This window comes from Stegostoma tigrinum, chromosome 11 (assembly GCF_030684315.1).
Source record: "Stegostoma tigrinum isolate sSteTig4 chromosome 11, sSteTig4.hap1, whole genome shotgun sequence".
Classification (NCBI taxonomy): Eukaryota; Metazoa; Chordata; class Chondrichthyes; order Orectolobiformes; family Stegostomatidae; genus Stegostoma; species Stegostoma tigrinum.
In genome coordinates, this window is record NC_081364.1 from 84,668,013 (window position 1) to 84,692,763 (window position 24,751).

General features: G+C 42.8%; 1 protein-coding gene and 1 long non-coding RNA gene across 4 annotated transcripts in view; one reads left to right on the forward strand and one right to left on the reverse strand.

Annotated features, from left to right (window-relative positions):
- LOC132210180 (ral guanine nucleotide dissociation stimulator-like 1) lies at positions 1–21,427 on the reverse strand. The gene is made up of 6 exons (XM_059649606.1): positions 20,460–21,427; positions 14,799–14,929; positions 11,764–11,822; positions 10,331–10,404; positions 6,279–6,478; positions 1–1,230 (listed from the first exon to the last, which is right to left on the reverse strand). The coding sequence occupies exons 2-6, from the start codon at positions 14,918–14,920 to the stop codon at positions 1,146–1,148; spliced, it is 540 nt and encodes a 179-aa protein (XP_059505589.1). The 5' UTR covers positions 14,921–14,929; positions 20,460–21,427; the 3' UTR covers positions 1–1,145.
- Positions 21,159–24,751, forward strand: part of LOC132210181 (uncharacterized) — a 15,539-nt gene continuing 11,946 nt past the window's right edge. The window contains exon 1 of one of the 3 annotated variants that reach the window (XR_009446418.1): positions 21,159–21,371. This is a non-coding gene — a long non-coding RNA (uncharacterized LOC132210181). The remainder of the gene's footprint in view (positions 21,372–24,751) is intronic. The other 2 variants (XR_009446420.1, XR_009446419.1) reach the window with 2 other exon arrangements.

Here is a 24,751-nt window from a genome sequence, read left to right on the forward strand (position 1 = left end):
TGACAAGCCCTCTCAAGTTTTCAAGTCCTATTCAACTGGATTTGTTAAACAGGCAACATTTCTGATGTATGTAACTACAATAGATCAAGATTTGTTTTTCCCTTCCAAGCTCTAACAGGTGGTTTGCAAGTGACAGGAGTTGAGTCTGGAAGAGAAGCTGGGGGAGTTGCAAGGAAGAAGGAAATTCCACTTTCACACAAGTTCTCAAAGCACAATGGTCTGGGGTTTTTTTGGGCGATGCGGGGAGGTGGGACATGTAATAACACTGCAAACAGAGTTAGAGAGTCAAGTTTTTCAATATATTTACCAGCAGTGCACAGTCCAATGTTTGGAAAAGAAATATTCCATTAAAGACTGTGTGTTAATGCATGGCCAATCATTCGCTGACAATTAAATGGGAGGTGGGAGGATTAGGAAAATGGCAGGGAGGGAGTTTACCACCTACACATTGCAAAGCTATGTGACATGGACCAGTTCTCTTTTTCACCTGGGCTCTCCCTGACATCTAAGGACTGCCTCCCTCATTTTCCTGATGGCGCCCACTTACACAACCTCAGTGACAATCAGCATTAACAGTCGGGCTGAGAAAGGTGCTGATCTGCCATCCCTTTCACTGGACTAGCAGCTGTCAAAACTGAGTCAAACCGTCAACTGGTGAGTAACCCGGCAATAATCTCTTTATTGGTCACCGCTGGAATCGGCCAAGGCCTCCAGGTTTCAGTTCCAGCAGAAGGCCTGCAGCATGAACCACGAACTTCCATCTAAAATTTCTTTTTACAACACTAAGAACAGAGCAAATTTTAGAACAACAGCCAACTGTTTCTTTAATGTAAAAGAACAAACTACAGAAGCCGACAAGCTGAAAGAAAAGCAGACATTGCTGGAGAAACTCAACAGGTTTTGCAGCATCTACAGACAGAAAACAGAGTTCAAGTTGAGCCAAGCGACACGTCTTCAGAGATGCGAAGATCTGAACAGGGGAACCTCAACTCAAAATGCCCACTCTGCTTTCTCTCCACAGATGCTGCTAAGTTTCAGGAGAAAGTCTCTAAATAATGTTCCTGAAAATGGCGGCCTCCAGCGGTTGCCCCTCACATAGTTGTATTCTGATTAAAGCATCATTTCCTCACACATTGGATCAATACTTACTTTCTGATCTCTGCAACTGTCTCTGGAGGAATTGGATTTTCAAGCTCCTCACAGCTCGGAATGTTAGCATTGTTTCCGCTGCTGAAATTAGTTGTGAAGAATGTCATTTTAAACAAACACTTGTACCCAGTAATTCTTAGCTCATCGGCAGTTTCCTTTGTATTCCTTGTACTCTGAATAAAGCAAAACCTTAACCACTTATTGTATTCAAATTTACTCTTTCATGACAGATTTTAGAGTGCAAGGTTTCCCATCTACCTTGTAGTTTGCACTTTCAGGTGATCTGCAAATGGTCCTAAAAGTGTTATCAATTAAATTTGAGCAAACATCCACATCCACAAGAAAATTATCTCCACACACCTGAAAGACATTGAGTTGGCATTTCGTGCCATTGACAGCTAATTTTGTAACAGCAGCTCAAGACGCAACTACAGAATATGATGATTGGTCTCCCCAAAACCGTGAACGATAGTTTACAGGATAAGACCGTGAGATTGGAGTGTGGAAGGAAAGAGAGAGAGAGAGAGAGAGACAAAAGGATGCAACAAATCCATTTCTTCAACATTGTATATTTGTTGCAAAGTCTAAAAATATCTCAAACAATGAGCTCCAGGCCCAAATATAGAAGGGCAACCAACTTTCCAGTGAAGAACTTCAGATACTGTCTCTACATACAGGGCTGAATGTCCCAAGTCAACTGGCCTTCGCCTGAGACATGAGATTCTTGGCAAAGTGGAGGGGAGTTCATGAGGAAAGCTGAACTCTCTTCTGCACCATTATACTGTGTTGTCAGCGGTGGGCAAAGTAGCAGGTTTAATGACTCACTGGGCATGAATTAAGTCACCAGCTGACAGCTGCACATGTCTGTCTCTCTGGCAAATATTGGAGCTTCCCAACTCCTACAGTGAATATTGGCCTGCAAATCTCTTTTGCATAAGCTCAGCAATACCAACCGTAATGACAGCAAAGAAAAGATTGCAGCTCTGCCTCTCTTTCATTCTTTGGTCAACTGTTTTTATAAAATAGATCACACTCCAGATGTACTGGGAGTAGGTTTTTCTTCAAAACCTTCACAGGAGATTTGAAAGACAGCACAGGCAGACTGAGGGAAGGGGAGGAGGTAGGAACCTCAATTCGTTGACATGTTGTATCCTTAATTCAGAATTCAGCTATCTAAATGTTTGGCGACAAATGGAGGTCTGAATAGTGAATGGATCAGCAATTTTTCACTCAACACTTTTGGATCTTTTCTGTTGATACAACTTTTCTTTTCAAACAAACAAAATCTGTGTAGATTTTTGATACAATCAAGCAACTTCGTTAGTATGACTGCTGCTGTCCAGTGTTTGCTGCATTGCTGTGGGAGGAAGGCCCTCCACAGATCTTACAGGAAGTGCCAGCAGGTTTTTTTAACATTGTTGTATTTTGGATGAAACTTAATTAAGTCACACTTAAGACTAAAGCTTACTTTGTGCTCACTGAATCGATTACTGGAATCTCTTCTGCCACTGAGGTGTCAAAGCTTCCATATCTGCAACTGGTCATACAGCACAAACTAAGTGATTTTAAACAAGCTTGAATCTGCAATTTGCATTCAGCCGCTGAAAAACATCTGAAGGGTCAGGATTTCAGCATTTGAAGCCTTGATTACCGAGTTTGTTAAAACTTTGCACTGAAAATCCAATTTGGCATTTTACAGCATACCTGCCACTTCCCATACAAACAGAGAAGAGTAAAGCATTCAATGTGGTTCTGTCTCATCTGATCGTAACGTCAAATCTGCATTCCTGCCTCTCCTAATGACCTTTCACCTTATCTCCCTCAACAAGTATCTGTTTATCTTTGCATTTACAATATTCCAGAGCTCTGCTTTTACCATCTTTTCTGGAAGAAAACTCCAAAGAATACCTACATTTTGAGAGATTTTTTAAAAATCACTGTTTTAAATTGACAACCACTGACCTTTAGACACTCACCCTTCATTCTCGTCTCTTCTGTAAGAGGAAACATGGTCTCCATGTCTACCCTGTACAAATGCTCAGGTTTTTTTTGTTTCAATCACGTTGCCTCTTCCTTCCCTAAACACCAACTGATGCAAGCCTTGCCTGTGCAAATTTTCCTTGTAAGACAAATCATTTAGTCTCGGTATTATTCTGGTAAACCTGCTCTGAACTGCCTCTAATATATTTACTTCCATCCTTGAAATGCACTGACCAATACAAAGAAAATCATTCAAGGCATGGGCTCACCAATGATCCCTAATTTTGTGCTTAAATTCCCTCATGATAAAATGAAAACATTTAATTGCTTTCAAAATTACTTAATGTGTCTGTACATGATCATTTTGTGATTCATGCACGAGGATACCCAGATTCCACTCTATCTCAGAGCAATGCAATCTCCTTCAATAAAAACAAAACTGCTATTCTTTCTGCCAAAATGGACTTCAAATTTACCCATATACAACTCTGTTTGTCAGATCGTTGACTACTTGCTAAACCTATATTTCTCTGCAGTATTCCGAAGTCCTCTAAGGTTAATTTTTTAGCCCATATTTGTCACATCACCAAATCTGTCAGTCATCAATTCATTCCTTCAGAAGTCATGGACTGATCGTCAACACTTGGAAAACTTGGGCAGGAACAGATTTTTAAAATTATACTCATACGATACGATCCTAACCATTTTGAACTCAAGTTAATTCTCTGTCTCAAATAAAAACCTCAGTAAATGAGAACACTCACGTTAAAAGGGATGAATTCCCTGGATCTAATTACAGAACACCAAAATAACTGTAGCAACTAGTCAGACTGTTTCTCCCTTTCACCACGGATAAAGGAAAATTTTGAAATGTAGGGTGCGTGTAAGGTGAACGGATGCTATAAACATCCGTTGAATTATTATGATCTTTTAGCCGAATTAAAATGGTTGGCTCAAACACTAATCTTAAACACCAAATCTGTCCAATTGGTAAAATGGGTTTGAACTTTTGAACGGCATGGAAGCCATTTTGTTGCTGACTTTTTAAAAACTCCAAGAATCTCCCTGCAGATGGAGACTTTCACCATAAGACAATGGACAAGTTAGAGATCTAAGCAGCCAAAGTAATAAACAGCTACATTGTGAAAGGAGGAGACAGTAAATATAACAGATGATTGTCTTAACCACAGCTACCTTAGAGTTTAATGAGAACCAAACTCCTCAAATTTCAACAAACCACAGTTTACTGAGATTCCTTGGTTTTACGAAATTTTCGCTTTACCTTTAAAAGAATACCATCATCTAAGATGACCACCGGCCTAACACAAAAGCAAATAAGAAAGTAATAACCTGCGAAGAATTGTTGTCCACTATCTCACCTCTGAGAGATAACGTGAGACACATGAGTGAGCTGTGATGTTTCAAATTCTACGGCAAGTATGGGTCATCTTTTTTTAAAAACTCAGAAGCTTATTGCTGGAATTATTCTGCTGGAAGATTTATTTACTTGGGCAAAGAAAGAGAATATTTTGGCAACAGGCAAAAAGAGAAACCCAAATTCACTTTTGAAAGGTCCAGCTGGATCGACTTCTGCAACCCATTGGGTTCATGCAAGCCAGCTCATTAGCTTACTGCTTTGAAGAAAAATCTAATAATCTCTGGTTATTTGCTGATTTTCTCAAATTTTATAACCATAGCACATTTGGGAAACTTTTCCTGCCCAGGGATATCCCTCTAATGTCAGAGGTACATCAATTGAAGGTCAGCAGTGGTGAGAATCGCTTTGTCTCCGAACTATGTTTTGATAAGTTACCCCAAAACACCATTTGTGAAGTACATAAACTGTTCAATGCTCACCCAACATGCAAAAAACTAATGTATAAAAACTGAGGTGACAAGAGAAACCATCACTGATGTCATTTGAAAAACATTTCACCCATTATTACAGAATTGCGGTATTCCTGCATATTTCAGTTGGAAGCAGACATTCATTTGACCAACATTTCAGTTTTGCAATGAAGGTTCCTCACCCTGAACTCAGCTTCCAAACTTTGATTGTTATGCCCAACACAGACTTACAGACAATTGATCAGAGATAATGGGAACTGCAGATGCTGGAGAATCGAATTAACAAAGTGTGGAACTGGATGAACACAGCAGGCCAAGCAGCATGTTCGGAGCACAAAAGCTGGGTCTCGGCCTGACACTCAGCGTGTGTGCTCCTAAGATGCTGCTTAGCCTGCTGTGTTCATCCAGCTCCACACTTTGTTATTACAGAAAAATAACATTTTTCCATTCACTACATGCAGAAACTTAAACATTCCAAACATAGTTGTAGGAAGCTCCAAACTACATAAAAAGCATTGAAGGAAGTCAACGTCACTGTTTATCTTTAATACCAAGGTCTAGACATTGTCCTAATACATTCACCACACTTTTTAATCGTTGTATTGTACTGGTTCTCGATCGCTTCATTATTGCGGAAAAATAATCAAAAATACATTGGCACCTGTCTCAGCATTATGTTTTGTGAGTATGTTTTATTCACTTCTGTCCCAAATCACTAGCCGGGTGCTTAAACATGATTTGTGCCACCATTTGGGATCAGGGATATTGGAAAGCGATGGGGCCACAAAACAGGAGAGCTGAAGGACTGCTTTGCCTTGTGGTAAACAAACAAGCTCATCAGTCCCACTGCAGTCTCTCTTTATGAAGGATTTCAAGTCTAATTACTTTTAATCAAGTTATTCAAACTTATTATGACACATGACATAGGAGATAGAATTTGAATCTGGACCTTTTGGGCAGAAGGTGGAGGATAAAACCATCTGTGTGGAGGATAAAATCCTCCAGAATACTTTAAAAAATGTGGACTTTTCTGATGAAACTGGATGAAAGTTAAAGCCCAAATTTGCAGAGCTTAATGTCCAAGGGATTGGGGTGCAGGTAAGTTCGTGTCTTCAATGAACAAAAAATAGTCTCCCTTACTGAGGGTTGGATGGAGATTCTCAGTTTACTGAGAGTTGTTTCCATATGGCTAGTTTCAGCGATTCCTTGCCAGAAGGATTAATAACAAAAATTACTCAACAGAACATACTTTTCTATGATTACCATTAAACAAAGGAGATGCTCATAAGATTTATGCTCACTTGTCCAGGAGGATGTACAACACACTTTCAGCAGTGGTATATGCTTTGTATGTCGAAAAGAATGTGCGGATGTAGAAACGCTCCTTGTTCATGAGAGCGATTACAAAATTTTCGACGAGTCTTTTTGAGGTCTCAGAGTTAAGAATTTGAACGTTGGAGGTATCGACAGTGAGATGGGATGGAAGCTCATCTCCTGATGCCTACAGAGCATACAAATTTAAAAAGTAAATGTGATGCAGGAACGTTTATTTGTATCGATCTCTGACATGGTAGAAATATTTCAAAATGCTTCACATTTACATAATCATTTAAAAATCGCTCCAAGATTCATGAAGCTAAAACTAGGGCAGGTCACCAAAAGCTTGGTCAGAAAGATTGGTTTTGAGGACAAAGAGGAGATGTTTTGGAACAGTGTCCCAGAACTGGGTAGCTGAACACACCAATGACAGAATAAAGAAGATCAAGCATGCAGGCAAGATCAAAGTGGCCGGAATTAGAAGTGCAAAGATATGAGCATTGAAGGGTTGGAGGGGAATACCATTGATGAGGAGATACAATATGTTCAATCCAATGATAAAGCAGCTGGTCACTTCATGTATTGCTTGAACCATTAAAAAAAACACAAAGTTAAAGTCAAAACATCATCACAGAAACATGGCCAGCTAGATTCAGACAAAACAGAAATTTGAGCCTTGGAGTTATTTTGTATCGATCTCAAGAATATTAAACCATCATTTTAAGTAAATAAACATTTAATATTAAATCCCTTCAGCTGACTACCCACTATTTCTCAATTTCTACTTTAATCCAGTCATCAGACGGGCCAGAAAGTTTCCACAACAGACAAAATGTGGAATTATGTGCAGCAACTTCTGTCTACAGCTCGAGGCCACAGCAAGCAACAGGAAACAGAACCTCACCAGGAAACATGACAGTCTGGCTTCAATCCTGTTTGAATTCTCTGCTAACAATATCACTGACTTCACATTTCTGAACAATATTGTTTTGAGGAATCTAATTACTCTTGAAAGCAAGCTTACATAACTGCAAGGAAAGCAGAGAGGTGTAAAATGTTTGCTGACTTGGCGGAAAATAGAAGGAGGGAGAAACTGAAGAAAAAGGAAACCTCTGTTTTTTTTGTTCCACAACTCGTGTCATGCAAGGTTTCTTCCAATGTGCTGCCTAAGGTTTATCATACTTGATACTGTGGAGTGTGCAAAAGAAATTAAGAACTCTCACAAAGAACTTCATAGTTCAAATCACATCAAGCACCCCTATATCAAATTCACTTTCCTTCATGTCAGCAGATGAATATACCTTTGGGATTGGGCAGGGGTCCGGGTGGAGCATGTCAGCAAAGGAGGGAATTGGAGCACTCTTGAAGGAGCCTGATTTGAAATTTGAAATCCAATGTGAACCTCTCAACTTTGCCAGAGTAGCTGGCCGGTTCTGTCAGAATTATGAATCGTCTGTATTCACAGGAAATGTATTTCCAAGACTTGTTCCAAGTAATAGAAAATTGTACAAAATGTGTTTCAATTAAATGAAGTTGCCGTTTTAAGAACTTTACCCCACACAAGTATAAAAAAGCATGACTGCAGAAAAGCATAACCTTCAAACAAAGATAACAAAGTGTGGAGCTGGATGAACACAGCAGGCCAGGCAGCATCTTTGGAGCATAAAAGCTGACGTTTCGGGCCTGGACCCTCCATCAGAAAAGGGGGAGGGGGAGAGGGTTCTGAAATAAATGGGGAGAGAGGGGGAGGCGGATCGAAGATGGGTAGAGGAGAATATAGGTGGAGAGGAGACAGACAAGTTTCGAGGCAGGAATGGAGTCAGTAGAAGTGATTGTAGGTGGGGAGGTAGGGAGGGGATAGGTCAGGCTGGGGAGGTCGAATAGGTCAAGGGGGTGGGATGAGGTTAGACAGAAGAAAATGGGTGTGTTGCTTGGGGTGGGAGGAGGGGATAGGTGAGAGGAAGAACAGGTTAGGGAGGCGGGGACCAGGTGGGCTGGTATTGGGATGCGGTAGGGGAAGGGGAGATTTTGAAGCTCAAATTGTTTATGTGTCATCATATTTTGATCCAGTAAGACAAATAACATTAAAAATAAATTGATGTTTTATGACCATGATGACAATCTCAGTAAGAGAAATTATGTAATGTCCATGTTTAAATATTAAAAGAGCAAAACTATTGAATGTTTGCAATACATTACTAAAATAAAGGCTACCAGCTGTCAATACATTGCCTTCAACATTTTTAATGGTGAAATCTCTGTTCCTTTCTCTCTCACCCTACTACTCATTCCTTCCATCTGTTCTGCTGTTGTGGTAAAAGGCTATCAGCTCCCCTACTCAAATTTACTTCCTAATCATTCTTCCCGCTCTTTTCCTTCCCATTCATTGCACGGTGTAACAGAAGAAAGGGCAGGATATCTATGGAAGGATGTGCCCTCCAGTTTTCACAAGTTTTCACAATGCCAGCAAAAAGGAAAAAAAATACAATCGAGCGCAGTAAATCACGGTCCCTCAACGCACAGTTTTTGCGGCGATAAATCAAAACTGTTGTGTTTTCTCAGTATATTGTACACATGCAGTCAGTAAGCAATCAACAGGCATGGAGGAAATCTCTCAAGCAGATATTAATATGTCAATAAAAGCAGGATGGAACAGTTGAAGTTAATTATGCAGCGGAGAGAATCAACTGAAGTGTGCACATTCAGGTTTCAAATATTAAGTAGAGTTCCGCATGAACATTGTTTTATTTCCCTCTCGTCGTCAAAATGCCACAACACACTAGCTTGCCTGACAGATGACATGTTCTTTTCTTGTTTCGAATTCAGGAATTGGTTTGCAAATCTGGTTCAAATTTGGACTTTGTTCACTGAAGGTTGCCAGGCACAGCATGTTCCAGAGCAGTGGAAAGTGGCCAGTGATTGAATCACCATCTAATGCCCACTCTTAACCCCTATTAACACACTCCAGTTTGTGGCTATAAGTTAGTTCTAGTCATGATGATTGTCAAAAATTTATGAAAAACATGACAGTTATTTTCACCAAACCCACTACACTACATCAAAGGACACAATTCCTCTTCATGATTATATCGTTGCTCTATGTTCATCACGAATGTAAATTGGGTGACTATTCTATCTCAGTCTTAAATTGAAAAAAAGAATTTGCACGTCGCTTACTTAATTAATACCAATTAGAAAAGTTTGAACAGATCTCTATCCTACTACACAGCATACTTTTGTTACTCCATTTGTCTTACAGTTTGCTTGCTGAATATCTCAGAACTTAAACTATATTTTTTGAATTCATAGGAATAAGGTCTCTTGAGCTTGCTCCATTGTATCACATCATGATGCATTTCTTTCTTAACTCCACTTATCCATTTACCGTGAATACACTAGCATAACATAAATGGCAGTCTTGAAGTTCTGAATGAACCCAACAGAGTCCAACTTCAGAACCTCCAATGGACAACATTTTTTGGAAAAACGTCTGTCGCCAGATTTCACACCCATCGGACGTAGCTCGGATTTGAAAAGTGCAGCAATAGATATTTCCTGACATAAACAGTCAGTGATTATCACAAAAAAACCCAGCTTGTCTGTTCCAAAGTGACCCACCTTCGAAAAAAAAGTCACCATTACCACACCACATCATTGGGCTGTGCTCACATGAGCAAGAGAGAGAGAGACAGCTGGTGATTGTTTAACCAGCATGTCAGGCACGGGGAGACGTTGATAAGGACGAACCCTCATGGTCAACACAAATGTTTATTTACTCTTTCAATATCACCTTGCTCTTCCTTAGAACGATTGAAACTTTAAAAGGCCAAGTGAGCAGATCAGAGCATCAGCCTTCAAACATTTCAGCTCCCTCAAAATGAAACGGGACAAACCTGTGACCAAATATATAAAACATCTTGCACATCGTGGAAGAATGTGCGAGTGAGTGAGTGTTGGATGGTATCTAGGAATATGAAGAATAAGTAATCAGGGGATTGGAATTTGTTGTGTGTGAAAAAGCAAGGATAGTACATACCATTTTTATTCTGAGTAGTATGACGGAAATCTGACTGCTTCGGCAAGCTGACTGACCGGAAACAACAGTCAAATCTGTAAGATAAATGAAAACATCATGGGAGACAAAACCAAATTCAACATGTAAAGAGAAAGGCTGCCATAAAAAAATTAAATCCTGGACCAAAAAAGATAAAATGCTGACTTCAGTGTAGTTACATGTGTCCATGATCTATTTGCTCTTCTGATACCATGTTGCTCTTGCTCAGAAAACAAAACTTTAAAATCCTAACTGAGCCAACACGGACGTCAGGATTCAGACTTTTTAGGCCACTCAAAATAAAAATCAACAAAGCTTTCACATCAATTATGAATAAAAAATCACTCTACACACCCTGGAAGCACTGTCTCAGAATCTAAAGGGAGTAACCCAGAGTCAAAGCAAGGGAGGCTGCCTTCATGCAGGATAGGTTCACCAAGAGCAGTCTCTGGCATTAATACAGGGTAATGGGCTCTGCCAGATGGACACCCGAGGCAGTCAGCTTCTCAGAGTCCACACCTCTGCAGTCCAGTGAGTGGGACACAGTCAGCCCAGTGGGAGACTGAACCCGGTGTGGGGAGTGGGGAGAAAACAGCTGGGAAACTGTAGAGACATCAGTTAGATGTCGGGTCACCTATTGTTCAGTCTGTCAAGGTCGCAAAAGGGGGCTGCCACATCAGTCCTCATTGTGCTCAAAGATATTACACTGAGAACTGTCTGACTCCAGGGTCAGGCTGCTGTCATTGATGCAAGGCTGACGACTACTACTTTTCACAGGTGTCATGGACCGCTGCTGTTTTAATCTCGTTGGATACGGGAGGCACGGTGGCTCAGTGATTAGCACTGCAGCCTCACAGTGCCAGGAACCCGGGCTCGATTCCAGGCTCAGGCTGACTGTGTGGAATTTGCATATTCTCCCCGTGTCTGCATGGGTTTCCCCTGGGTGCTCCCACAGTCCAAAGATGTGTCGGCTAGGTGGATTGGCCATGCTAATTTGCCCGTAGTGTTGAGGGGTGTGTGGGTGAAAGGACGATGCGTCTGGGTGGGATGCTTCAAGGGGCGGTTTGGACTTGTTGGGCTGAAGGGCCTGTTTCCACACCGTAGGGAATCTAATCTAATTTAATATGTCACAGATGAGTATGAGCAAATGGAACAAAGGAGCAGGAATATTTCCAAGATAACAAAGTGTGGGGCTGGATGAACACAGCAGGCCAAGCAGCTGCAGTTCCCTGCTGTGTTCATCCAGCTCCACACTTTGTTATCTTGGATTCTCCAGTATCTGCAGTTCCCATTGTCTCTAAAGGCAAATTTCCATGTGAGGTCTGGAATAAGTGAGTCGATGCCTGACTGAACACAGGGAGACAAGGAACTGGATTGAAGCTTGTGCTTTGTAAAAAATTAATGATAACTCATACCTTTCAGAATCAAAGTGGGTTGGAGTCTGAGGAATGAGAAAGGTGAAGTATCGTCAAACCTAAAAGACAAATGAAAACACCATAAAAGTAAAAACCAAATTCAACATGAAAAGAGAAAGAGTACGATCACACTTAAATACTGGACCAAAAAATATGCTGACTTCAGCCTCATTACATGTGTCAAATATTCATTTGCGCCTTCACTGTCTACTTGGTCTTCCTTCAACAATTTAACATTTTAACTTGTCAACTGAGCAGCCAGGACATCACCCTTCAGATACTTCAGTTCAAAATGAAACTCAACAAAGCTTTGCTCTAATCCAACACCTTGAACATCTGGAATGATTTCCCAAAGGGCCTTTTTCATCTAAATACTATTTTTTGGCTGCTGTAATGTAGGAAAGGCACTGGTTAATGTGCAGAAAGCACGTTTTCATGAATAACAATTGGGAATGATTAGCTTTTCCATTGAAACAACATTCACTGAGGGATAAATAGTAGATGATTTATACGGGAGAATTCCATTCTTGTTTTTTTTGCGAATTGTTGTGATAATGGGATCTTGTGGTCATCCGAGATGAACATTTTTCCTGCTAATATCACCTTCAGCAAAGACCAGAAGAAACATTTTGCTCCATCAAAGAGCGGACACAAAAATGTGGCCAATATAATTTTGGTTTTGGCAAGTACTGGAACCATTGCGACCCACAACATACACGCATTAATTCAATCGGGTTACCCCAAATTCACATCATTTTTCCAGTTTTCCCGTCTTTGAAATTCGTACTAAAATCCAATTTCTTTACAAATAGTGTCCAGTATATATTAAATTCAAATTACCTCAAAACTCTTCTCACAACCAAGAGTGATACCACGAAGGTATTGCTCCTTTCCCTCCGCTTCAATTAATGTTAGTTCTAATTACACTGATGAGGGAGAGAAAAGAAATAAGCGATTCGCACTTGAAACTGCAGAGCTACAAGTCTGCAATGTTCACCTCACGTTGTCTCAACATGAAGTGAGGACACACAGCAGTTATTGTTTATTCTTGTTTGTGTTTATGACATCACAGGCAAACCATTGTGATGTCACTGGGCTTATTCTTTTTTAAAAGAAAACCTTCCCGAGAAAGAACACAAAACCTGTTCGAGCAGTTACCTGCTGTTTTCCACTTCATCTCCGTGTACGCGGTTGTCATGTGGGGAGGGCTTGTTTGTAAACGTGGGCATCATGTCATGGATGCAGTTTCCCATCTTCACCATCTTCCCTTAACAGCCTTCCTGGTATATTGCCCATGGAGGTGAAGGCACCAGGAGGCCTGCCCACATGTGACCAATACGTCCATCAATTTATTTGGTGGCCAGACTGGCTGGTCAGCTGTCAAGAGGATGGATGGTCTCATCCGTCCTGAAAGTCCCTTAAAAACATCCCTGAGGTTAATTTAACCTTTATATTCACCTTCGAATACTTTGCACTCCTCTCATCACAGTCACAACAACACTTACTGTTATGTCCTGCATGTTCACCAACTCTCTATTCATGCTCATACATTACCTTCAGTTCCAGAGCCCTTATCTTATCTATTAGCCACCAGTGTGACACCCTACAAAATGCTTCTTGGGAATCCAGGTGTTATGCAGCTGTTGGTTTCCTCTTTGCGACCTCACTTGTTTGACTTTCAAAATGGAATGAAATTGTCAAACATGCCTGGCCCCAGGGTGACCTTGAACTGACCTGCAACTGCCCTGTCTCCATCATGGAATGTCTTCTTCTGGATTGACCACGACGATTTAATCAGATGATACGATTTTTGTTTTAAAAGCATTGCTGAAACATACTTAATGAAGAGACATTATTAAGCACTTTCCCAACTGATTGAAGTCATGTTAACTGGCTTTATTCCTTATTTTTGCTCCTCCTTCTTTCTTACATAGCAGTGTTACAACTGCTAATTTCTACTGAACTCAGACTTTTCCAGAATCCAGGATGTTTTGATAAATCAGAAACCAAAATATCTACAATGTCTGAAGCTGAGCTCCAGGAGTATTCAGTTTCTTGGAAGGACTGACAAGAAGGAGGAGGTAGGTCAGCATTGCTGGTTACGGTATAAAATTAATATGGTAATGACAATGGATATTAGTTCTGGTGAAATGGAGTCTGGGTACAGTTTAGAAACATCAAGGGACAGAAATTGACAGTGGTCAATGTATATACACCCCAGTCAACTCGAGTGGTAATTTTAGCAGAAGGCACTAAAAAGGAAATTGAAGACACCAGCAGAAAGGGAGAGCTCTAACTTTGATGAAAGGTCACTGACTTCAAGATTCAGGTGACTTCAGTCTGCATAAAGATTGGGCAAAGCAAATCAGTTATCATTCCATACAGGAGGAATTCCTGACGTACTTTTTGAATTCATTCACGGGATGAGGGCATCACTGGCTAGGGTAACATTTATTACCAATTCCTAAATGTCCAGAGAGCAGTTAAGAGTCAACCACATTGCTGTGGGTCAGGAGTTACACGTAAGCAAGAATGGCAGTTTACTTCCCTTAAAGGACAACGGATTCATGCTCATCATTAGACGCTTAATTCCAGGCTTGTATTGAATTCAAATTCCGCCGTCTGCTGCAACTGGATTCAAACACAAGTCCCCAAAGTACTATCTGGGTCTCTGGATTAAGTGTCCAGTGATAACAACCTCAGGCCACTGTCTCCCCAATGAAGTGTGTGCTGTGCGGGTTTCTGGATCAACACTTTGAGGAACCAACAAGCAAAACTGAAGTTTGAGGTGGGAAGACTGTGTCCATGCCCCCTCGGGGAAGTGAACCTCATTTTCACCCACAGAAGGAAACTAACAAGGAGACCTTCCACCGAGAGTGCCAGCGGCTTTCGGAGAGAGCAACCCCCAGAAAGCAGAACTTCACTCACTTGGCTCTATTGTCCCATTCCAGACTCCAAAACTAGAACCTATTTACAGCAACAAATGGAAGTATTTGATGGATGCCCTGGGTTTGTGCTCCTCCCCCATTGCTCACCTGCAGTTTTCCTGCATCACCTTGTACTTCCAGCCAAACATCACTGATGTCAGCTGCTTCCTGTCATTCCAAATGCTCCTCCTCAAGTGGAAGGACAAACAGCAATGTCGAATTTCAAACATATTTCCGACCTGTGGAGGAAATGATACTGTTATAATTTCAGATAATTTTTAAAGGGCTCTTTTTGACCTTTGAAGCAGGGGGTGTACAAACACTATCACAGGCTCGAACTCACAACCACTAGTTTCTGAGACCAGTGCTCTGACCACTGAGCTGTGGGGCCAGGCGCAAGACATGGAAAGAGGGTCTCATGTATTGGAAATAACAAAAGAATAGATAACTGGAGACTATTATATATCAAGACGTAACAAAACCGAAACAGAGCAGAGGGGCATCATGTGCAGAAGGTTGGGAGAATGCAAGGCCGAATCAGACAGTGTCCTGAGTGCCGTAAACTGATCTTTCCTGCTGGTCCAGAGATTACGATTCAGTGCCTTCACTGTCGTAGCCTGTTCATGGTTATCATTTAAAGTAATAAATCTGAAATACTGACTGATCTTGAGAAGCAGAATTATGTCATTGATCAGTCAAAATCGATTCACTCCATGTTACAGTTCCACAGCAGCAATGCCAGCTGAAACTGCCTGGCGTGCAATCAGTTTAAAACAAGAACAGAGGGGAGGTCAGGAAAAGTGAAGGGCAATGGTAGTTTGTGAGAGGTGACTGGAGGCCAAGTGGAGCCAGGTTCAATGTGGGTGTTGAAGACCAGTCTTCACTGTTACCCTGGCATACAGATCACATTGGATCAATCACACAAGGATCGTCCTTTGTGTGTTGTCCTTTGCACATCACAACTCGGGTCAGTGCCTTGAGGGGCTCGGAAATTTTTAATTTGGCAACTAACTCAGGTCAGTGGTGCACAAACTAAGCTGTGTCGGGACACTATTTAAATGGGTCACCACTCATTGCAATGACCCAGAACTATGCAGAAAGAGGAAGAACACCAATACAAAATCTTCGTTTTGAATGGCTATCCCTGCAATTTCATCCGCAGGTACTGACTAAACAGCAACACGAAGAGGACACATTATACCCTAACACACTGGACACACTGCCACACATCAAGAACATATCAGAACTGACAACTCCTATGACCACTAGGAATTACGGTAGCACACAAGCCCAAAGCCATGCTACGACAAACATTCTCAAGGATTAAAGACACCATACCCACGACATGCAGAACTGACAGTGTTTACAAAATACTGTGCAACGATTGCCACAAACATTATATCAGACAGACAGGAAGGAAACTAGCCGTCAGTGTACATGAACATCAGCCGGCAGCAAAATGACATGACAAACTTTCCCTAATATCAGTACACCCGGATAATGAAGGCCATCAATTTAACTGGGACAACATAACCGTAGTAGTGCAATCCAAACATAGCCACACATGGGAATTCCTAGAGGCATGGTTCTCAATCCATCATGCAGTCGGCAAACATATAGAATTGGACCCCATATGCAACCCATACAGAACAGAATGCGAAATGACAGAAGTTGCCGGAACAGACCGGGCAGTATAAATTTCAAGTGGAGGAGAACAACATCGCTTCTTCGGAAGTCTCACTCATGACGTTACCTTGCGTGGTGACGAAAAGTCTGAACGAAAACAAGCCAGCTGGGCGAGCAAGTTTACAACTTTACTTGTTATCTTTACCGTTTAATGTGTGGCTCAGTGTCAGTCTTATACACACAGTGTTCTACCCGCTTCTCCTGCTGTACACAAGGTTTCCCAGCAAAAGGCAGCTTTGTGTGGAACACATGCAGTTTCTCCTGACAATGGGTACTGTTGCCATGAGCTGGGATATGAAATATACAATGAGCTGAAGTAGCCCCACACTCAAGTTACTCATTTACCTTTTAATTTCAATTTTCAATTTCCAAAACCCAGCAATCCATTCACTTAAGCTGCTGGGAACCTGACAAAAACAGCGTTGGCCAGACATTCCTCTTCGGGAGTGTCTGTCAATTTGCAAGGGTAGAAAAGCTGTCAACTTCACTCGAGTGAGAGAGGATACAATATTCCAAACTTCCAATTCAAAATCAGATGCCGTATCAATTACACCACTGGCTCCACACGTCTTGCTGCAGCTTTCATCCTGTCGATTGCGATGTAATCAGGGATACTGGCGGAAAAACCATTTGCAAGGTGAATATCCTGCAAAATAATCACCGTCGCTGCTGCACTTCAACGTTCTCCACTTTGTGAAGCGGTGAATGTCACTGGCAAACGAAACACATTAGCCCTCACATGCCTGGTTCACTGTCACCTGTTTCTTTGCCACCTGTTTCTCTGCTGGAACTTGCCATTGCTTTGTTCACAGTCACTGCAAAGTTCTGCCTTGCATATTTTTTTATTAAATTATCTCCTCCCAACTTAAAAGCATTCCCTAGTATTGAAATCTCCCATCCTTGGGAAATGACGACCACAATTCATACTATCTACATGTCTCATTATTTTATGAACTTCTAACAGGCCACCTCTCAACCTCCTAAGCACCAGCAAGAAAAGTCAAAGTCTATCCAACCTTTCTTTATAAATCAAAGCTTCCATACCAGGCAACATCCTGGTAAACCTCTTCTTAACGCTCGCCAGCTTCATGATATGCCTCCTGTAATTGTGTGACAGAAACCGCACATTGTATTCCAGAAGAGGTCTCATCAACATCCTGTGCAACCTCAATATGACTTCCCAACTCCTAAACTGAAACAATTGAGCAATGAAGGCTGCCGTGCCAAAAGACTGTTTAACCACTGTCTAAATGGGATGGAAACTTCAAATAATCATGTACCTGGATCCCCTAAGTCCATGAATAGGCACCTTAACAGTGAGAGAAAGTCTGTGGGAGGATGAGGAATAGTTTTGAATTTCTTTGGCCTCACATCTGAAGAAATTTATTGCACACATGCAGCTGAATAAGTTCAACAATTCATACTCCGTGAAGAACTATAAATGAACCTGAAGATTTTTCAATTAAAAAGTAAAGTTAGACCCTCTCGAGTCAGAAGGAAGCCATCGCTGTTCTGTTTCTGAACTTCTCTTACCCAACAGGTTCTGCAACATGTCCATATGAAGATGGATAAGGGAGAACCAGTGGATGTAGTGTACCTGGACTTTCAGAAAGCCTTTGATAAAGTCCCACATAGGAGATTGGTGAATAAAATTAGGGCACATGGTACTGGGGGCAAAATACTGAGTTGGATTGAAAATTGGCTGGCTGACAGGAAGCAAAATGTAGTGATAAACGGGTCCCTTTCAGAATGGCAGGCAGTGACCAGTGGGGTACCACAAGGTTCAGTGCTGGGACCGCAGCTGTTTACGATATATATTAATGATATAGACAACGGCATTAGAAGTAATTTTAGCAAATTTGCTGATGACACAAAATTGGGTGGCAGTGTGAAATGTGAGGAGGATGTTATGAGAATACAGGGTGAGTTGGACAAGCTAGGTGAGTGGACGGATACGTGGCAGATGCAGTTTAATGTGGATAAATGTGTGGTTATACACTTTGGTGGCAAGAACAGGAAGGCAGATTACCATCTCAATGCAGTCAAGTTCGGTAAAAGGGAAGTACAACGAGATCTAGGTGTTCTTGTACATCAGTCAATGAAAGCAAGCATGCACGTACAGCAAGCAGTGAAGAAAGCTAATAGCATGCTGGCCTCATAACAAGAGGAATTGAGTACAGGAGCAAAGAGGGCCTTCTGCAGCTGTACAGGGCCCTGGTGAGACCGCACCTGGAGTATTGTGTGCTGCTTTGGTCTCCAAATTTGAGGAAGGACATTCTGGCTATTCAGGGAGTGCAGCGTAGGTTCACGAGGTCAATTCCTGGAATGGCGTCCGGGACTATCATATGTTGAAAGATTGGAGCGACTGGGCTTGTATACACTTGAGTTTACAAGGATGAGAGGGGATCTGATTGAGGCGTATAAGATTATTAAGGGATTGGACACTCTGGAGGCAGGAAGCATGTTTCCGCTGATGGGTGAGTCCAGAACAGAAGACACAGTTTAAAAATAAGGGGTAGGCCATTTAGAGCAGAGTTGAGGAAAAACTTCTTCACCCAGAGAGCGATGGATATATGGAATGCACTGCCCCAGAAGGCAGTGGAGGCCAACTCTCTGGATACTTTCAAGAAAGAGATAGATAGAGCACTTAAAGATAGTGGAATCAAGGGTTATGAGGATAAGGCAGGAACAGGATACTGATTGTGGATGATCAGCCATGATCGTAATGAATGGTGGTGCTGGCTCGAAGGGTCGAATGGCCTACTCCAGCACCTATTGTCTATTCATTCACCATATCCAGATACATGAACGTTGGATCACTCTCCAAAGGTATCAGTAACTATTGCCAATCCTCAGTTACATCTGCAGAACTTGATGTTTGACCTTTCTGAACCAGTGCAGGTCATGTGGTGAAGTCGCACTTGCAATGATTTTAGGTAACGAGTTCCCAAATGATCGTGAAGGATTAGTGATGTTTTCCAAAAGAACAATTTAAATGTTTTCACATTTTTGATTCAATCCAATGATCTGACATATTACACAAGGTTGTCACAAAACAATATTTGATACCAGGTACTTATTAGGACAAGTGACCCAAAACTGGCCAAAGAAGTAGGTTTCAAGGAATATCCTGAACAAACAAGGGGACTTTGAAAACCAGGGATGTTTAGGGAGTAAATTCAAGAGCTTGTGGCCTTAGGAACTGAAAACATGAAAAAGGTGGGAGTTAAAACCAGAAATCCACAGGAGGTTGGAAGTCAGGGAGAACAAATGTCTTGAAGGAAAAAGCAAAAGGACAGTAGATGCTTGAAAGTTGTAACACAAGCAGAAATTGATGTAAAACTCAGCTTATCTGGCAGTGCTTGTGGAGACAGAGAGCAGCATTACTGTTTTGTGTCCAGTGTCCCTTCTTCAGATATTATCTCAGAGGGGTTTGCAGCTGGAGGGACTATCAAACGAAAGTGGTGTGATGCCAAAATTTCAAAATAAGGATATGAATTTCAAAACCTTGGTGCTTTGCCACTGAGAAAATGTTTATGTTAGTGAGCACAGAATGGCAAAACTTGAAGATGTTAAAATCGGTGAGAATAAACACATGGGCAGCAGATTTTTGGATCAGTTCAAGATTTCAGGGAAGTAGTATTAAGAAGCTGGCCGGGAGTGTGTTTGGGGAGTTAATTCGAGAGGTAGCAAAGGAATGGATGAGAGTTTCAGCAGCAGATGACCTGAGATGCTGTTGAGGTTGAAATTGTATGTGGTCTTTGTGATAATGAGTGTGGGGGTGAGTAATGTGGTTAGAAGCTCATCTTGGGGTGAAATATTGCACCCTGACTGTGACCAGTGTGTTACCTGCCAGTTACCAGGGGCAGGGATGGAGTCAGTGGCGAGGGAGTAGAATTTTGCTCCCAGCCTGGATTGACATTTTTCATTGTCTATTTAAATGTGATCTATACCCCTTTTCAAACAAGAACGGACTTGGTAGCAGAACTAATTGGTGAACCAACTGTCAGCTTTAGTGAGACAAAGTGTGGAGTTTATCTGTTAGGAAGTAAACTACAGTGACAAACTCAGACAGCTACTTACAGTTGAATGTGGATTATACTGCTTAAGTCAATAACTAGGCAGTAGAGCAGTGAAACAACTTGTTGGAGTTTCTGCAGCCGCGGTCTTCAAACTTTTTCTTGTGTTGGGCTTTTATCTTCTTATTCTCGTTGCTTTCCATTGCACAGACCTTTCTTGAGAATCTCTTTTCTGCTTGTTCTTTTTTGATTAACCTCCCTCTCTGCCCAATCACAGTTCATATGAACAACACTCACCTCACTTCACCACGTGATGTTCTTCATATTCATAATTATTCCCTTTACATCTGACCTGAGGACTGCTAGGCCTGTATTTATTACCCTTATTTCACCGCTATTTCTCTATTGGCTGACAGAGCGGTATCAAGAGTATCTTTAGCTTTGAGCTGCAGGAAGCCTTTTCAATCGCGACTTATTAAAAAATAACAAAAGAACTGGGATGTTGTCAATCAGGAACAAAAACAAAGTTGCTGGAAAAGCTCAGCAGGTCTGGCAGCATCTGTGAAGGTAAAAAGACAGATCCAGTTTTCAGTCTCATTCGTCTCAAAATGCAACATTGCGACGACGTTCATTTGCTTCTGACAATAACACAAAGCACTGCGCATGCTCCAGCTCACAGTGAAGTCTGGCTGATTGATGTCAGTGCGCGACCAATAGGAGCACAGGTGTGCCGTGCATGACCGGACGGATGTCGCCCAATCGGAATGAAGGGAGGGCGGGATCAGTGAAAACCACGTGATCATCCACGAGTGCGGTGCAGAGTCGCTGAGATAACCGGAACTGCAGATGCTGGAGAATCTGAGATAACACGGTGTGCAGCTGGATGTACACAGCAGGTCAAGCAGCATCAGAGGAGCAGGAAAGCTGACGTTTCGGGCCTAGATCCTTCGCTGAGACCAAGATTTGTGCAATTTAGGTAAGAGCAGGCCACAGTAAAGAAAGCAAAACGGTAGAAAGCTGGAGGGAAGTGATATTCGTATGGGTTTGGAAGTTTTACAAACAGTTGGTGCACGTCGGAAAACACACGCATTTGAAACTCCCAGACTCACGTTTGCAGAAAACAAATCAACGCCTCAGATGGCGATAGGCCCGTGTGACCGTCACCATCTTTATTGGGGGCAGTGATCCGCGGGGCGCATGCGCGACAGCTTTGTAACTTTAAAAGGGCCGGGGGTGAAGCTGGAGGAACACAACAGGACAGGCAGCATCAGAGAAACAGGAAAACTGACGTATTCGGGCCCACACCCTTCAGAAATGGGGGAGGGGAAGGGGATTCTGAAATAAACAGGGAGAGACGGGGAGACAAGTGGAGAGGAGACAGACAAGTTAAAGAGGTGGGGATGGAGCAGGTAAAGGTGAGTGTAGGTGGGGAGGGGATGGGTCAGTCTATGGAGGACCAACAAGTCAAAGGGGTGGGATGAGGTTAGCAAGTAGGAAATGGGGGTGTGGCTTGAGATGGGAGGAGGGGATAGGTGAGAGGAAGAGCAGGTTAGGGAGGTGGGGATGAGCAATTGTTTATTGCGAACTGAGTGTAGGTGTTCTGTAAAGTGGTCCCCAAGCCTCTGCTTGGTTTCCCTGATGTAGAGGAGGCCAGAACGGGTGCAGCGGTGCAGTATACCACGTTAGCACCTGCATACCCCATACAGATGGCCTCAAAGCCCTACGCTATTTCCTGTCCTGCAGGTCTGACCAGTTCCCCTCCACTGACCCCATTATGTGCTTCGGTGAAAACGTCCCACTGCCTACAGACAAAGGGGGTGGCCATGGGTACCTGCATGGGCCCAAGCTTTGCCTGCCTCTTTGTTGGAACAATCCCTCTTCCGTACCTCTTCCTCCAGTACATAGATGACTGTATCGGCGCTGCCTCGTGCTCCTATGAGGAGCTCGAACAGTTCGCCCACTTCACCAACACCTTCCACCCCAACCTTAAGTTCACCTGGACCATCTCTAACCACCTCTCTCACCTTCCTGGTCCTCTATTTCCATCTTGGGGAACAATCTCAAAACCGATATATATTTCAAGCCCACTGACTCCCACAGCTACCTAGAATACACCTCCTCCCACCTGTCAAGTTTGTTTTCGGAGACCCTCACGGACGTGCTGCAATAACAAGACACTGACCTGTTTAGAAAAACACCAATCATTTTCTTACCAAGCAAGTACAAGCTGTGAAGAATCACTGTACTCAACCCGGCACACAGTGCAAAGTCTCACAAGGAGTTCTCCCCGGACAGTCCCTGCTTTTTATACTTTACAAAAGACATGATACAGAAAACGATTTCACAACCTCCAATGACATGATACATAAAACAATTACTACAACAGACAAAAACAGGATACCAAGCAATTATTACATCGACAACATAAAAGACCAGGATATAGTATCGATTGCTTGTGAAGTAGCTGCTCATGGCAGGAGGTGATTTTGAGTTGTTGTCCGGGACAGATTGTGATTTCAAGTTGCCAGTGTGTCTGGCTAGGACAAAGTCAGTGCCCTAGCCTCTTAGTCAGCGACAGAAGTTACATGCTTTAGAGGTTTCACACCTTTACAAAATTTCCCCACCTAACCCTATTTGATACAGATTGATTCTAATTTCAGTTCAGTCAGGAAACTTAAGACAGTGTCTGCATGCCGATGTGTGAGAAGATAAGGAGTTACAAAAGCTTTACACTGAACTCCTAGCTGGGCAGGAAGCTTCAGGGCAGTGTCTGCATACCGATGTGAGTAGATAAAAGACTTTACTTCTATAAATCAAAGTCTCTGTGTAGGAATCAAATGCAGATGAAAGACTTTGATTTCTATACTTCTTCAAATTAATGGGATGTTATCACATTAACATCTCACACCCACCCACCGTCCTGCAAAAATGCCATCTCCTATTCCCAATTGCTTCACCTCTGCCGCATCTGCTCCCAGGATTCCACTCCCGTACATCTATGATGTCCTTGTTTTTCAAGGACCGCAACTCCACTCCCCACCTCCCCACCGGAGTGGCCAAGAACACCCTTGACCGTGTCTCCTGCATTTTTCTACAACTCCTCCCTCGCACCCTGTCCCTGCAATAACAACTGAAAAAGAATCCCCCTCATCCTCACATACCACTCCACCAATCTCCGGATCGAACACGTCATCCTCTGACACTTCCGCCATCAGCAATCCGACCTCACCATCAAAGACATTTTTCCCTCCCCACCCTTGCTTGCCTTCCGGAGAGACCAGTCTCTCCGTGACTCCCTTGTCCGCTCCACACTGCCCTCCAACCCCACTACTCCCAGCACCTTCCCCTGCAACCAAAGGAAGTGCTACACTTGCCTCCACACCTCCTCCCTCTTCTCCCCCCCCCCCCCCCCCCCCATCCCAGGCCCCAAGAAGACTTTCTACATCGAGCAGATGTTCACCTGCACATCTGCTAATGTGGTATACTGCATCCCCTCTACCCGTTGTGGCCTCCTCTACATTGCGGAAACCAAGCGGAGGCTTGGGGACTGCTTTGCAGAACACCTACGCTCAGTTCGCAAGAAACAACTGCACCTCCCGGTCGCGAACCATTTCAACTCCCCATCCCATTCCTCAGATGACATGTCCATCCTGGGCCACCTGCAGTGCCACAATGATGCCACCCAAGGGTTGCAGGAACAGCAACACATATTCTGCCTGAGAACCCTGCAGCCCAATGGTGTCCATGTGGATTTCAGAAGCCTCAAAATCTCCCCTCCCCCAACTGCATCCCAAAACTAGCCCAGCTTGTCCCTGCCTCCCTAACCTGTTCTTCCTCTCTCCTATCGCCTCCTCCCACCTCAAGCTGCACCCCTATTTCCTGCTTACTAACTTCATCCCACCCCCTTGACCTGTCTGTTCTCCCTGGACTGACCTATCACCTCCCTACCTCCCCACCTCTCCTCATCTTTACCTGCTCCATGCCCGCCTCTTTAACTTGTCTGTCTCGTCTCCAAATATCTTTTCTCTCCATCTTTGATCTGTCTCCCCCTCTCTCCCTATTTCGTTCAGAATCCTCTTCCCCTCCCCCATTTCTGATGAAGTGTCCAGGCCCAAAACGTCAGCTTTCCTGCTCCGAAGATGCTCCTTGGCCTGCTGTGTTCATCCAGCTCCACACCTTGTTATCTTGGATTCTCCAGCATCTGCAGTTCCTATTATCTCTTATCCAAGAGAAATGTTTGTTTCTTATGGATTTTTTTTTCCCAGACTGTTGGATCATAGCAGCTCACACTGCTCTTGCTCACTTCTGTGCTCCCTGATCACCTTTGTCGGTGTCTAATCTCTTCAGTCTCTAATG